The following is a 17,581-nucleotide window of genomic DNA, read 5'->3' as shown; positions in this document are numbered from 1 at the left end:
ATATGCCTTTAATGGAAAATTTGCAAATGGAATTAATATAAAAATGTAATACGATATGCTTATGAAATTCTATTCATGTGTGAAGGTATGTGTGTGTGTGGGCGCACGTGAGGTGTGGTTAAAAATAAATTCTTTGGGAAATTAGAATATTTATTTTAGAGGGGGTAGTTTAAAGACAGTTATTCAATTTTGTAAATTTTTACAACAAAAATTACAACATGACTTTCGAAAAGTCCCCAGCCAAACCTAAGGGAAACAAGTTTGAGAAGCCCTCTTGTCGTCACGTGATGCTAGCACAATAAATCGGCTATATCTTCAAAAATTGTTGAGATTTTCACTTGAAAATTTATAGGGACGACCTTGAATTAGTGTAGATTCGAATTAAAACAAAATATAAATTTTGACACCGAGAATGCGTGGGGTCCTCTTTATACCCTTCACAATAGTGATGTGTGTATATAAAATGTATCCTTTCGTTTGCAACGCCACAAAATATTGTCTGAGAAGGTTCAGAATCTACATACCGGATCAAAGTAAAAATCTATATTGACTTAGTCACGCCCGTCCGACTGTTTAAATAAAGATCGAGCTCGTGGATTAAGAGGTTTGGTATATAACGAGGGCCCACTATTTGGACTAGTCCTCTTTTCCATATTTAGCAGGTGCTAGCGTAATTTTCATTCAAAATATTTGCAATGTGGCTTTTAAGATTCTCAGATGATTACAAACGTTATACAGACATAGCAATTATATGACCGTCCTTTGAAGGTTTTAGTCGTTTCTGTTTTTTTTTTCTTTTTTTTTGTATTCTTATGAACATTCTGAAAGAAATCGGTATAATGTAGTTCCATGTTTCGACAAGGCCCATTTAAAAGACACGATTTTATTTGAGGTTTTTCAAGGTCTAGCCTCATTCTGCATGCTTGTAAGTAATTTAGATTTCTATCAAAAACATAGGATGAAATACGATCTTTCAAGATGTTAAAATAGGTATTAAGCTTCTTCGAGGTGACTTAATTAGATTTATAGATTTGAGCATGAAAGACTATCCTGAAAAAAGTTCAATTTGAGGGTTCTTGTCTGAGGTCTCAAACCAAGTGGCTGTAATTTGACATTTTTTCAATTCTCTTTCGAGATGAGCAACATGAAAGAAGTTACAATGGAAAGTAAATCCAGAGAGATACTATATACCCATCATTAATCGGGGCGTTTGATATTTGCCATCATACCAGAGCATCCCTTTTCAGATCTGGTTTTTCTGTTAGCGACGGACTTTTTTTACCATACTACATGCAATATTTTCTTCCATGGTTTTGTGCAACCTTCAGAACTTTAAGAGGTGTTCAAAACCACCGCTGAGGCACCAACCAACATTTGAATGATAACATAGCCACCAGGGTTCAAATTTCAGCCGGGCCTTTTTAGGGCGAAAGATCATTCAGGTAATGTTTTTATTTATTTCTCTTTCGAGATGAGCCACATGCTCGAAATTTGGTTCCTCACAGGATAAAATACCTCTACGGAGAAAAATGTTAACAAATTTCCATAGATCCTTCCATAAATATATGTGATTATTCCACCTTTATATTACTTCGATGTAATTGAATTTTTTTAATTCTTCTTTTTTCATTAGACACCATTTAACTCTTCTTTTTATGAAGACATTTTTATTACAACTCCCCTCCTCCCCATTAAATATTGTCATCAAAAGTTTAATCAAGCAAATGACTGCTGATGGACAAAAAGAGACAAATAACCCAAAAATTATGGCAAATTAATAATACAATAAAACAATCCGTAACCTCCCAACATCAGCTAAGACCTTTTCAAATAATCACATTGTTTTCTATTCATGTGTACTCTTTACACATGTCCGCTTGTATGTCTCACTGTGTGGATTTAAAACTAGTCGTAATAAATGTCATCAGTTATAGATGTAATGCCACAACGCATCATTTAGAAGTCATTCCCTTTCTTTCGTTTTTTGACAAAACGAAGTCAGCTATGAGAACAAGCAAACAAACAAAGAGGACATTAATCATAAACTCGTGCTAGCTCTCATAATGACCGGGCATTGGTTTGGTGATGGTGGTGTGGGTGGGCGGTAGTGTTTTGTGCGTAATTTCTTTAGTTGGTTTTCTAGCTTCCGTTTCCTTTTGGTCCCTTTAACAACAGCAGAAAAATGTCAATTTCATTTTTGACAATGTTGAGCAGCACATTTTAACCATAATATTTTTTGTTATTTTGGGACAAAAAACTGATGGCCCAGAAAATTATTACCCCCCGCCGGTTGGGAGAAACAGTGAGGGTACTGGGCGTTAACAAGGAAAATGAAAATAATGTTCTTCCTGTATTTTTTGTTCGTGTTTGCTGGCTTTGCTAAATTTATTATGTTGACTCCTCTTATTTTCTCCCGCTCGAAAATGTCACACAAGATTTGTACAATCGCTGTGACATTTAGTTAAACTAGATGTCAGTCAGTCATATCTTAACCCAAATTCGAAAGACACAAAAAAAACCCCCAAAATTGGTCAATGTGTCATCCAAGGAAAGTTGAGTTGTTAATTGTATTGGGAGGAGGTTGCTGGTCCACACAGCATGCGACCATCAACTTACATTTGTAAATTCGTTGCGTAAACTTTTCATTCGTCCAATGTCCTTTGTCCTGTTTTCATGTGTTTTCTTTTATGGTGTAAACATGTTTGGCTTACCAATCATAAAACGTGTTTGGCCAAATACTGGAAGGAATTGAAGGGACCACGAAGAAATTTCATGGGGGAAAGATAGTAGAAAATTCGATTTTTACAAAATTTGCAAAGGGTATCCGAGACGAGGATTTTTTAAGAAACAATTTTAAGAACCAATAGATGCTTAGTTTAAAACAATATTTTTCGAGAACCAATAGAGGCTTAGATTAGAAAATCAGCTTTTTACGAAACTTTCAAAGTGTACCAGAGGCGTGGATTTTTTAAATAATATTTTTTAAGGACCAATAGAGGCACTAATTTTTTTAAATAATATTTTTTAAGGATCAATAGAGGCACGGGTTTTTTTTAAAGAATATACTTTAAGGCCTAAAACCAGGGTTGGATTTATTAACAAAGCATGGATTTTTTAAAAATATATTTTTTCAAGGACCATACCAGGCATGGATTTTTTTAAAGAATATTTTGGTTAGCACTACATTGGCGTCGATTTTTTAAAGAATATTGCTTCTACGTCTACATTGGAGTGGATTTTTTAAAGAATATTTTTTCAATGCCTTAAAAAAGGCGTGAATTATTTAAAGAACATTTTTTCAAGAAACAACAGAAGGCGTGGATTATTTAAAGAATATTTTTTTTCAAGGACCAACAGAAGGCGTGGATTTTTTAAAGAATATTTTTTCAATAACCAACAGAAGGCGTGGATTTTTTAAAGAATATTTTTTTAATAACCAACAGAAGGCGTGAACTTTTTAAAGAACATTTTTTTCAAGAACCAACAGAAGGAGTGGATTTTTTAAAGAATATTTTTTCAATAACCAACGGAAGGCGTGAACTTTTTAAAGAATATTTTTTCAATAACCAACAGAAGGCGTGAACTTTTTAAAGAATATTTTTTCAACGACCAATACAAGAAATAGATTTTTTAAAGAATATTTTTTCAAGGCCTAAAACAAGGCGTGCATATATATTTTTTCAAAGCTACGTGTGGTGTGAATTTTTTAAAGAAACATTTTTTAAAGGCTATAAGAAGTGTAGGTTGGTTGAAAGATATTGTTTCGAAGGCTATCCGAGGCATAGATATTTTAAAGAAAATTTGTCTAAAGGCTATACGAAGAGTGCATTTTTAAGGAATACATTTATAAAGGCGTTGTTGTTTTTCTTAGAATATTAATCTAAAGCCAATCTGAGGATTTTTAGCGAATATTTTTTCATTTGTCACTTCTACGAATGTAATGCTAATACAAACTAAATGGTAGTCGTTCGCTCTGCAGACAGTTTTTGTAGAAAATATTTTTTAATAACACTAAATTGCGGTCTTTTAGTTTTGCAGACAGTTTTTTTTGGAAAATCCGTTGTAATTAATTGTAAGAATATTTAGAATTCTTAATTTGAAAAGACAAAGATTGTATTATTCTCTTATTGAATTTTGAGTCACGATTTCTTGGTATATTCAATAGAGATTCCCTTTTAACAATTCAATTCTTATGAAAATTTAAAATTTATTTTACAAACATCCAGTCCTTAATTGCACTTCAAAGACCATAGACATCTCTGCATTTTTTCTAGTTTTTTTCCATTTTTTTATCCCTTATAACCACAAAAGTGTCATGACATTTAATTTGCGTTATGTCTACCGGTCAATGACAGTGACAGATTGACATGAAACTGGGTGAATGTACCATCCACAATTGATTGGATTTGATGAAACTTAATTAAAAGGTATTACAAATGGGAGATTCCCAGAATATCGATGAGGGGAAAGAAGGAATGTAGAAAATAGAAAGCAAATCTGGATACTGAATGGAGATAAGAAAATATTCGCATATAAGATATGAAAAGCTTACTAATATCAAATATTTGTTGGTAAATGAAACAGTGAAGGTAGGGATGTAAATTGTTCCTTAAATTCTAGAGACTGGCTTCCTAATTGGACATTGTTAAATGTATATATAAAATGATATGAGGACTTAGGCTAGAATTCCAATATTACAATTAAATAAGTCACATGTTTGTGTGTCTGTGGTTTTTTCAATATCCCACTTCAGAAAGATGCTGTTTTTTTTTTCTTTTTGGAAAAAAAGTTCCAAAGTTGAAAAAGTTCAAAATTTATAAAAAATAACTCAGATTAAAACTCCTACAACTCGCAAAAAAAAAACAATCTACCACTGACTTTCATCCATCTCATCACTGCTGCTGCTGATTATCCCTTTAAATGAAAATGACTCACGCATTGGCAATTTCACGCCATAACATGTGCGTAGCATTGGTGGTATCGGTCCGTGTGTACTCGTACATATCTAAGTTACTGGGCAATGAAATATAAATTGTGCGGAATATTTTCATTCACTCGCTGCGCTCGATAATCAACATTGTGATAGATGAGAGGACTGGACCCTTGTACGCAACACAATACATGTACACACCCCCCAAAAAAGGACGAATGGTGTATGAATTGGAAAAAAAGGATTGTGAATTTTACTCACACACCAACCGTAATGTGCAACAAACTCAATTTAACACAACAGCAGCAGCAACAACAACAATGAAAACACAATAATGGGTTTGTTGGACTAGGCATATATATTTTATTTATGGCATGAACATTCGGGATGGGTTCATCACATGACCTGAGAAAAAAAATAAGGACGAAAGAAGGGAAGGACATTAATACACTTTGTAATGGTATTTTGAGTTCAGATTTCCCTATATTTGTAGGACATACCATCAATTGGTTCTTTAGATCTCAGGTCTTATATATGTAGAAAAAATTCCGTGCCATCTTCTTTAGGTCTTTCATGGACATAGGGCCTTTTTCAGCTGGATCTATATATCTTCAAAATACCCATATCTTCTATACATAAAAAAGCATACAAAAATATTCCTTACAAATCTAAGCTTGAGTTAGTTCTTGAAAACTTATTCTTTAAAAACTCCACACCTATTTATGTTTTCGAAAAGTGTTCTCTAGATAATCCACCACTTTTTAGATAGCCTTTGAATAAATATTCTTAAAAAATCCACGCTTTAGGTAGCCTTTGAATAAATAAAATCCACGCCATAGATAGCCTTTAAAGAAATATTCTTGAAAAAAATCAATCAAAATAGCCATTGGGAAAATATTCTTAAAAAATCCACGCTTCGGTTAGGCTCTCAAATATATTGTATAAAAAATTAAAACATTTTTAGGATTTCGTTAAATATACGCCTCTCATAAACCCTTAACACATATTTCTAAAAATACACATTTTAGTAGAATGGTGGCAGAGTAAAAAGATGATAGATACGAAACTTTATATTTCTGGTCTATGCAAAACTAAGTAGAGTCTGACGCCCTGATGAATAATGGCGCACGTGCTTGGAATTTAAACAATAACCGATCGGGTGGGTAGGTCTTCGAAGACGAGACAAATCCAACGAAAACTGATCGTGGAAGAAGCACTTGAAATTTCGAGTTCGTACACATAGACTAAAACCAGTAGATTTTGCACCACGATAACGCATTGGATCACACGCATGTGCTTGTACATAATTGTTTTGGTCTCAAACACTGCATTAACCGGACTTGGGGCCCGCTGACTTTTTCCGCTTCCAAAAACATAAATTAGAATGTTTCACTGTAAACCAGTAAGGAAAGTAGTAAAGTTGGCTTGGGCCCACTAATGATACCCTTCACCACTTTGGGTAGATTCAACTGATGTGTCCTGACAGAAGTCATTCTAGACTCAATTCAGTACGCTATGCCAAATTTCGTGCAAATCGAAATATATATAGGGACGTTGGTGCACCATTTACATAAAATCGGACGAAATTATATATGAAAGCTATGTCTAAATCTGAACCGTTTTGTGCAAAACTGAGCACACACAATTAGAGGCTCAATTCAGCACGCCATGCACAATTGTGAACAAATCGAAAGTAATATAGGGCCTTTGGTGGCCCATTTAGATAATATCGGACGAAAATATATATGAGAGCTATATTTAAATCTGAACCGATTTAAATACAATTTCAAGAGGGTTCGACCGAATAAATGAGCTGTACCAAATTTCATCCAAATCGGATAAAATTTGACAAGTACTTTGTTTACAGTTTAACATCAACAGACGAACGGACATGCATACAAAGACTCAGAAAGTGATTCCAATCATATTCTCAAAAGGAAAGGAAGAAATTTATGCTTAGTATTTTCATCGATATTCATCAAGTTATTAAAAAATGAACTCTTTATCTTGCATACTCCTTTTTTATCACCCATTATATTGAACAACAAAATATAGATAGTTCCTGATTTATGGTCCGTTGGTAAGTGTACTATTAATGTTAAATAACCCTACACACTTTCTTATTGTCAATTTGTTAAAAAAATTTATTGAACATTATTTTCTTCCTTGAAAAAAGAAAGTTGTTGTTGTTCTTTGATAAATTATAAACTTAACAAGAGACCACTACTTCTTCTGGTGTATATAATTCATTGTTTAATTCACTTAACAACATGGACGTTGCTACTACAGCCACTGCTATTGTTGTTGTTGCTGTTCTCCTTGTTCTTGTTCATTTTGTTGGGAAAAAGTGCGTACGGTATTGAAACAAAGTTCGGTCCATGGATTCTATAGAAAATGAAATTGTTGTTGTTGCTGTTCTTCGCTTCATATTTGTTAAAGCAGTGCAATGGAAAATGCATTTACTAACCAAACATGTAACCAATCTTTGGCTCAATGATGCAGTTGTGCTTGGAATAAACTATCCTATCCAAAAAGGAAAACATTCCTCCTTGGGTTTTTTCCACATTCTTATTGTTGTTGCAGTTGTTTTCTTCATTTGGGGTTTAAAGTAAGAAATGGGAAAACTATAAGTTAAAATGTTGTAGAAGAATGTAAGAAAGATGGTGGGGGAGAGAGAGAGGAGGGAGAATAGGGGAAGGTAGATGATGGGAAATTTTAATGGAGAAAATGGAATCAAGGCAAATGGTGTGGCAGGGCACCTCCCACTGTGTGGTGGTGTGTGTTTTTCATTCTTTAACGGAAAAATACCCAGCATGCATTTAATCCGGTAAAGAATAATAAGCCATACATTCTAGCTATTTGTATGGTTGGGTGTATAAACACAAATACACACACACTCAAACATGTATATTTATACACATGAATGTGTATTTATGTATTTTTATAACTGCAACATTGGCTTTTGCTGTTATTGCCTAGCATTGTTTGTTTGTGTGTAAGTGTATGAGTGTGAGTGAGTGAGGGAATGAATGGCTGAGTGTTTGGTGTGTTTCTGAGTTTATATTTTCCTTTTACTTCAGCCGTTGTTGTAGTTGTTCTTGTTGGCGTTATTGTAACATCAACAAAATCCATGGGTAGAGGAGAGAGAGAGCGAGAGAGGGGACATGAAATAACGGAAGTAAAAGCTCACATATCCGTTTTTAATCTCATTCGTTAAAATATTGAAAACAAGCTAAAAGATGAAGAAATCCACATGCAGCGCACACACATGCAAATATACACACATAGAGCCACACCCACTCTCTAAATAACCCTACAATGCAAATAATAAAAAAAATGCTAAAATAGGATGAAATACATCATCCTTGGGAGCGGAGTTTTGCTGAGTAAGTTATGATTTTTTAAAACTCCCTTACCTCCCCCAAACCAAAAAGCAACAAACCTCAACTCATGTAAACTCCCCTCAATTTGTTGGGTGCATAAAATAAGCCACAATGTAATCAAAGCTTCTTGAGGGTAGATTATAAAAAAAACTCAGAAACAAATACGAACCTTACACAACGGACCAAAAAACAATAAGCCGGTAGCAAACCAAAAAATAATAGCAGTAGTTGAAGAGAAATCTTTTAAATCCCAATCTATGATATTATCTTCCGTTGTAATTAGAGCAAAATTGTGTGTTCGTAAATAATTTTGTTACAAAGCAACATTTTGATGTGAAGAAGTTTGTGTGTGTGTTTTTATGTGCGAATGAATAACATAAGGAGTCTCAGTTTACAGCACAGGATAATTTGTGAAACGCATTTTCCGGTGGTGGTTGGTAATATGCACCTTGGAATTATGCATAGGGTAATTATAATACCAAGAGATAGATATTACTTAATGAATAATTAAAATAGAAATTTTATATATGTTAAATTGTTCTTGAAATGCAAGACCGGTATATATAAAACAAGTGAAAAAGCGTTAAGTTCGACAGAGCCGAACTTTGGATACCCCACACCATAGATATACTGATAGGTACTAGAAATGAAAATATAGGGAACATACCAAAAAGTGGACCTATACCGACATTTCTAAAAAGGGATTATGTAAACCATAATATAAATTTCAGAAATTTTTAATGGATAATTATACCCCCAGCCTTTTGCTAATGAGGGTGTTAAATTGAAAATGAGTCTCATCGAAATATTGGTTCTAGACCCCATGTTTCTTTAGACCAAATCCGTTATTTCTTCCAAACTTAGTTCAAATTAAAAGATGGGGAATATCGGTCCACTCCTTCTGGAACCTCCACAACAGGGGCTAGGTCTAAATGCGGCTATATTTCATTATCGAACCTTACGTTATAATTTTGTATCTTGCTATCCTCCGCAGGAGAAAATATTACAACAGAGTCTTAGAACCAAACTCAAAACGCGGAACAAATCAGATAACTATATTAATATAAAAAATGGGGTTATATGGGGACTACCCCAAAAAGGCGGAGAATATTAATAATTTTTGGTAGGGGGATTTGTTACCATATACGACACCAAAATACCAAATTGCAGCAAATGCGGTTAAAAAACGCGCTCAAGACCGCCAAAATACCGAAAATTGGGGGTACCCTTATATGGGGGCTATACGAAAAAACGGACCTATATTCAAAAATTTTTGTGGGGAAATTTGGTACCTATTAAGAACTCAAAATACTAAATTACAGCTAATTCGACAAAAGACAATATTATGCAAAATTTCAGCACCCTATCTCAATTCCTTCAGAAGATAGCGTGATTACAACAGACGGACGAACATGGCTAGATCGTCTTAGAATTTTGCCCTGATCAAGAATATATATACTTTATGGGGTCGGAAATGAATATTTCGATGTTTTACAAACGGAATGACAAAATTAATATACCCTCCATACTATGGTGGAGGGTATAAAAATGGTTTTGCAGGAAATGCATTTTAAGTTTTCAATTGCCTCGCACCTTTCATGGAACGGAGGAAATTCTACAGCTTCTCAATTCGAGTGTGAAAGAGATATTCGTCCGATTTTTTCATCGGATTTTTTACACAACATGAAGTCTGATCTAGCGAACAATTCGGTATGATTAATTTAAAAACAGGATTTTTGATTTGTACAGCAAATGAGCGATATATAGTTTATGTACTTCAATATAATTTACGAGGCCAATAAAAAATGGCTAAATATACAGATTTGTTCTGTAATCGAATCATATTAGCTGTAGATAAGAAACCATATTTCATATGACCGGAAGAGGTTCAATTTTGTGCTATTGGGTGGGCATAACCAGAATACAGAAAATAATTCAACAACAAGTAGAAACGATTCTGAAAGATGGACAAGCTAACTTCAGACCAAATAAAAGCTGTTTGGACCACGCCAGAACCCTACGAGTCATAATAGAAAAATCTATAAAATAACATACCCCCTCTACCCCTTGTAACTACTGTTTATCGATTTCAAGAAAGCTTTACATACCATCAGATGAACTGTCATATGGGAAGCATTGAGAAAAAAGGGAGTACCCTCAGAACATAACCTGAATAATTATATGGCTTCTATCTGTCTTCTTTCTCACAAGATATTCAACCTATGGAGGCGAATGGAGGCGTATAGCTTAACTAGAATGACGCTTGCATGAAATACCCAATCCTATAATCCAAAGAACTAAGAAATCTATGTCCATACTTTCACACAACCCCCACAAAAATTTCCCACCTCTTTTTAGATGTTTTTTATCGTCCTAGAAATATTTTCCAATCGAAGTTGCTCTAATGAATATAGAGCTTTAATATTTTGTATATACATTGTTATTGACCATTATTTAAGGTAGCCTCTATATGACGGTACCCGCAAATATTCGATATTTTGAAAATTTTTGTTACGTTTTTCAACCAAATTGGCTCCAATGTGATATTTTGAGTTACAATTGGGTAGGAAATCTACCTACCATAAACCGGAATTGATCCACTGTTTCAAATAGCCACTGATTTTATCGACATTTGTATTTTGGGTTTAACTCGATAGAAAACCTTCCACTAAATATTAGGTTGGGGAAAAGAAAAATCCATTATTTTTTTCGGCTGATGGCTGTACTGATAGAATTCTCGTAAAGTATCGATCAAACAATTTCAGATTTATGCTCCTTGGAAGGGTGTCATTTCGCAGTAAAAATAATATTTTGCTGTTTATTGTTTGGTACATTCAATTGTGAGTTGCAGGGTGTTAAAAATGGAAGTGAACAAAGAGAAAACTCGGTTCATTTTACAGTTTTTTTTTTTGACAAACGCGAAAATGCAAGCGAAGCGGCTAAAATTGTGAATGGGGTTTATGGTTCGATACTGTAATATGCAATTATGCGCAATTTTGGTTTCGTACATTCCGTTCAGGAATTTTTGATGTTAAATGTCGATAAAATCAGAGAAATGATCGAAGTTGACCGGCATCTTAGCACTCGTAACATCGTCCAGGAGCTAAAAATCGAACAGTTTTAAACCATTTATAATTGACCAGAAACGGTCTACAGGACAACGCTAGGCCACACACATCTACAGTGAGTCGCCGGAAACTTCGGGAGCTTATTTGGGAAGTTTTAATGCATCCGCCATACAGTCCGGACTTGACACCAAGCGATTATAACCTTTAGCTTTTATTGCAAAATTTCATTAATGATAAAAAATGGTATCTAGGAAGGATTGTGATAATCGACTACTAGAGTTTTTTTTTTGCCCAAATCGGACATCCCGGTATGCCAGTTCTTGGTAATTTTGGAACATTATTTTTTCAGAACATGAACAGACTGTTTCCACATAATGCAATAACATAACCCCTTATAACAGTGCAAACCAATTTAAGGAATTTTGAATGGACACCACGATTTTTTACGTGTTTGAAAGGTCCAATCTATTTTGAGTATTTTTAGACTTTAAGACTCAGTTTCAAATACATGTTAGGATATTATTAATATTTTCAATATCCCGATATAGTGCTCATATGACGGCACGGCACATGTTCGGTATGCTGAAGATCTCAGCCGAAATATCCAAACTGATTATCTATGATTTGAGATTTTCTTTTTTTTCTCAAAAAATTCTAAAAAACATCGCCTTATAACAGCTTAGCGGAACGAATAACAAGTTCAGACCAGCTAAATTCAACAACTATGATTTGTGGAGTTCTTCGGAATTACACACAGGTTTTATTATTACCTCTCAAATCGGTTAATCAATTCGCTTCAAATTATATTTACAGGTTTATAATATAATGACCTTTTTGTGGGGAGGTACCAGAATAAGTGGGCCGACGGGTCCCGCCTTCGGACTTCATCTAGGTTTGATAAAGATAATAGGTTGTACAAATTTTGTTTCAAATAGGACATTCCATTCGCATAATATTGAATCCATATGCATTAAACATTATGTCCCTTTGATAGGATGTTACCAGAAGAAGTGGACCAATTAGTCCCATATTCGGACTTTATCTAGATTTGGTAAAAATTATTAGCCATAAGTGTTTGAGTTGTCATGTGATAAAGTTGATGCTGCTAAACTCTGACCCCTAAAGAAAGCAGTAAGGAAAGTAGTAAAGTCTGATCCAATTTGGGTATATTCAACAGACATCGCATTTCCGAAGGACCATTAAAATGAAATCGGTCGAAAAATATATATGGGAAATGCCTGAATTTCTACAAAACGCAATTACGTTAGTTTATGGTCAATTTTGTACGTTGCGGAAAATTTCAAGTCAATGTGACTAACGTGAGGATTTGATGCACCATTTACAAAAAATCGGTCGAAAATATATATGGGAGCTATATCTAAATCTGAAGCGATTTTCACCAATAAATTAACTGTGTCAAAGTTCATCCAAATCGGATTATATAGTGACCTGTATTTTGCTTACAATTTAACATGGACAGACAGACGGACGGCCATGCATAAATCGATTCAGGCCATGTGTCTATTTCGTTTCCTTTTGCCTATTACAAACATATGCACAAAGACAAAATACCCTGTCACACATGACCATCACATCTTAATCAATTCATTAAATTCTAAATTAACCTATCAAAAATATATTCTGGCTTCAAAAAATCTCTGGTTTTTGTTCGTATCATATCACCATGGAGAATGTCGCAATTTTCTAGCACAAATTTGACACATGTATTGGCAAAGGAATTTTTATTGTACATTTCAAGGACTCAATAACCAAAAAGTAATTAGAACGTATATTATGACACACATTTTATCATCATTATCAACGTCAACGATTGCCGAACGAACACACCATTACTAATCCAAAAAAAACTTCTTTTCGTTTGCTCGTTTAGGGGATTTTTTATTGGGCCACCTTTAAAAGTGGCGACAGAATTTCATTGGCAATTGTCCTAATCTGTCATATAATTCTACATTGAGAGTAAGAGACATAAATGGATAGAACTAGGCTAAGTGCCAAAAAAATGAACGAAACTTTTCAAATAATGTGTCCACCAACCGGCAGGCAGACAGACAAATGTGTAACAGATTCCATAGACATATGTGTGATACTTCGCCAGTAACTTACAATAACCTACAGAAGTTCCGTTCCCCTCTCAGTGTGTGCTCAAAGCGGAGAAACTGGTCAGAATTATTTCATCTGTAAGTGGAAATGCCGCTGACCGCCGCTGTTGTTAGTCCCTGAGGCTAATAACTAGGCATAGTCCATCGAAGCAGCAGAACCCGAAGTGGTAGTTAGTGAGTGAGTATAATAGCCATAGAATTGATAATAAAAACGGCAAATCAAGTCAAGGATAACGGTGATGATATAGAACACAGCTGGCAAAGAAATCATATTGCTACTGCTGCTGCTACTCCGATGCCATACTTAACCGGGCTGTTTTCGTTGGGAGGGGGCTCTAAGCAACAAATGCTTGTAAATAAAAGAGTGCGTCTTCTTGTTGGGAGCCATCTAAGCAACAGAGTGGCATCGTATGGCTTGGCTGGCAATATGGAATATGGGTTTCCTTTGTGCTCGACCGCCTATCCTAGCCTAGCCGAGGCATGACCTGACCTGTGTGCCACATTAAATCCGTTTAAAACAGATTGCGTCAACTAAAAATCTCATATAACACGAAGTCAAAGCCAAAGACATAGAAAACTGATTGGTTGTGTCCCCTCAAAAAAGAAATAAATGCAGGACACTGAGGACATAAAAGGTAGACGGGGAGAGAAAGAGAGTAAAGAGAGTCGGTGGAGGTCCATAAAGAGATTTCAAGAAATATGAACTTTTTTCCAAACGGCGATAATGTGGTGGCAACATATTGCGGCCTTAACGAGATAAATGTCAGCCTTTGGGACATTAAATGGCATTTTCAAAAGCACCATACAATAATACAACAGCAACAACAACTTCCACACAATGTTCAATAATGGAACAACAACAAAAATGTGGAGAACGAACAAAACTAAAACATAAAACATTCTTATTAAATGTGACTGCATTGCAAATTAACCAATATTGAAGACGAAGAAATTGTTATTGTTCCCACACTGTGGCCAACTGTGGACCACCACCCCACCCCGCCATCGATTTTAAAATAATATGTTCAAGGCAAACTGACATTAAAACAATTTGCCTTTTTTGAAAAAAAAGAAATATCCGTAGCTATTAAAGCCAAAGCTGATTCTCTTTGGTACTTACATTTTTAAACCATGAATATGATGTTACGGGTGGCCTGGCATCGGCACGACATTTAAATGTAACATTTTGTCCTTCAGCTCGGGTGACGACGCGACTTGGATCTTCATTGGCCAAGTGGACCGAAACAGTTGGTGGATCTGAAAAGAAACAAAAAATTGTAAATATGTTATTAGAGCCATGTGAATGTATATGTGAGAGGGTAGGAGGGGTAAGGCGGGACATGAAAATAAATTGGCCAATTGAAAGACGTTGGAAAATATAATGAACGTTCACAAATTGACTCATAGAAAAGAAAAAATAGAGCTTAATAAATAAATTGCAATTACTTTAAGAAGGTGCACGTTTTTTCCTCTTTACGCTACCTAAGGGGAACCTAAGTTCAAAAGGTAGTTAGACAAAACTAATGGGCAAATGGCATAAAGTGGGGACCATGAGAGATAACAGTGGGTAGCAGGCCCGATTTTTTTAGAGAATGTTTTTTCAAGGGTTATATGAGACGTGGATTTTTTAAAGATTTTTTTGAAAAGCCTTATATAAGGCCTTAATTTTTAAAGAATATTTTTTTCAGGCCAAAAATAAGGCGTGGATTTTTTAAAGTATATTTTTTCAGGGCTCCTAAAACAAGGCGTGAATTTTTTAAAGAATATCTTTTCAGGGCCCCTTAAACAAGGCGTGGATTTTTTAAAGAATATTTTTTCAGGGCCCCTAAAAAAAGGCGTGGATTTTTTAAAGAATATTTTTTAAGGCCCCATAAAACAAAGCGAGGATTTCTTAAAGAATATTTTTTCCAGGACTAAAAAAAATATTCTTTTTTCCAGGACTAAAATATTTTTTCAGGGCCCCTAAAACAAGGCGTGGATTTTTTAAAACTAGAACGCCGAAGGCGGTCATTTTGACCGCTTTCCAATTTCAAGTACAAAAGCAACTGTGCATTTAATGACAATTTTTTTTTAACTATGGTGACTTTTTGTACCTCATAGAATTACGTTTATTATAAAAAAATCACAAAATTTAAAAAAAGTGTCATTAAATGCACAGTTGCTTTTGTAATTGAAATTGGAAAGCGGTCAAAATGACCGCCTTTGGCGTTCTAGTGTTAAAGAATATTTTTTCCAGGACTAAAATATTTTTTCAGGGCCCCTAAAACAAGGCGTGGATTTTTTAAAGAATATTTTTTCCAGGACTAAAATATTTTTTCAGGGCCCCTAAAACAAGGCGTGGATTTTTTAAAGAATATTTTTTCCAGGACTAAAATATTTTTTCAGGGCCCCTAAAACAAGGCGTGGATTTTTTAAAGAATATTTTTTCCAGGACTAAAATATTTTTTCAGGGCCCCTAAAACATGGCCTGGATTTTTTAAAGAATATTTTTTCCAGGACTAAAATATTTTTTCAGGGCCCCTAAAACAAGGAGTGGATTTTTTAAAGAATATTTTTTCCAGGACTAAAATGTTTTTTCAGGGCCCCTAAAACAAGGCCTGGATTTTTTAAAGAATATTTTTTCCAGGACTAAAATATTTTTTCAGGGCCCCTAAAACAAGGCCTGGATTTTTTAAAGAATATTTTTTCCAGGACTAAAATATTTTTTCAGGGCCCCTAAAACAAGGCCTGGATTTTTTAAAGAATATTTTTTCCAGGACTAAAATATTTTTTCAGGGCCCCTAAAACAAGGCCTGGATTTTTTAAAGAATATTTTTTCAGGGCCTAAAACAAGGCGTGGTTTTTTTTAGAAAAGTTTTTCAAGACCTCAAACATGGCGTGGATTTTTTAAGAAAATATTTTTTTCAAGACCTAAAACCAGGCATGCATGTTTTAAGAAAATTTTTTCAAGAACTAAAACAAGGCGTGGATTTTTAAGAAAATATTTTTTCAAGGATCAAAAGCGGGTGGCGATTTTTGCAGAATATTTTTTCAAGGATCAAAAGCGGGTGAGGATTTTTGTAGAATATTGTTTAAAGGTCCAAAAATAGGTGGGCATTTTTGCAGACTATTTTTTCAAGGATCAAAAATAGCTAAGATATTAGCAGATATTTTAATCGATCACAAACAGGTGAGGATTTTTGCAGAATATTTTTTCAAGGATCTAAAATAGGTGAGGATTTTGTGCAGAATTTTTTTCAAGGATCTAAAACTGGTGAGGGTGCCTGCAGAATATTTTTTCAATTATCTAAAATAGGTGAGGATTTCAGGAGACTGAAATAGGCGTGACTGAAATAGGCGTGACTGAAATAGGCGTGAAGTTTTAGAGAATATTTACTTAAGGACTAAAATAAGCGTGGATTTTTTAAACTTTTTTAGGTCTAAAATAGGCGGAGATTTTGAAGATTGAAGATAATATTTTTCGAGGACTATTGGAATGCGTTTATATATTAAACAGTCCCTAAGACTATTACAAGACCTGTATTTTTTTAAGAATATTTTTCGAGGACTATAAAAATCGTGGATTTGCTAAAAAATATTTTTTGAAGACCTTTAGGTGGGTGGATTTTGGAAAAATAATTGTGTAAATACTTTTGGAAACATTGATTTGTCCCACTGTAATTTTTTCCCCATATATTAAGTTGTCTTCCAAAAAATCTATATGTACATGTTTATGTCGTAAAAAATTCCTTTCGCTTCGCTGTGCATCACTACAATTAGATTGTTTCTTTGCGTAGCCTTTCAATGAATACTGAGTGGTTATTTCAGCCATTCTAAGTCATTAGTTACGGTTGTGTTAGCATTTAGTCATTTCATTTCATGCTTGCTTTTGCAACTGGACCTCCAGTACTTTAATTTCATCATACCGTCAGTTAGCTATCCATCCATCCATTGGCAAATACCTATGAATTTTCTTTGGCCAGTGGCAGGCGGTGGTAGCACCACCATCATCAACATAAAGGAATACTTTCAAATTACTACAATGGACCATTATGTGGCCGGCTTGCTCTTTTTTCGGGTGTCTATGTGTCTGTGTGAGTA

At 34.5% G+C, this 17,581-nt stretch overlaps 1 protein-coding gene across 1 annotated transcript in view; it reads right to left on the bottom strand.

Annotated features, from left to right (window-relative positions):
- The window catches only part of LOC133338837 (hemicentin-1), a gene marked incomplete at its 5' end in the record, with an annotated part of 155,827 nt that overhangs the window by 126,025 nt on the left and 12,221 nt on the right, over nucleotides 1-17,581 (bottom strand). Inside the window, one exon of the mRNA XM_061546945.1 lies at nucleotides 14,622-14,758. Coding sequence (XP_061402929.1) covers nucleotides 14,622-14,758 — 137 coding nt within the window. The remainder of the gene's footprint in view (nucleotides 1-14,621; nucleotides 14,759-17,581) is intronic.

Source organism: Musca vetustissima, unplaced genomic scaffold (assembly GCF_032173495.1).
Source record: "Musca vetustissima isolate MV318-11 ecotype Yass unplaced genomic scaffold, APGP_CSIRO_Mvet_v1 utg17624, whole genome shotgun sequence".
Taxonomy (NCBI): Eukaryota; Metazoa; Arthropoda; class Insecta; order Diptera; family Muscidae; genus Musca; species Musca vetustissima.
The sequence above is the reverse complement of the archived record's forward strand: the minus strand, read 5'-3'. Positions and strand labels throughout refer to the sequence as shown.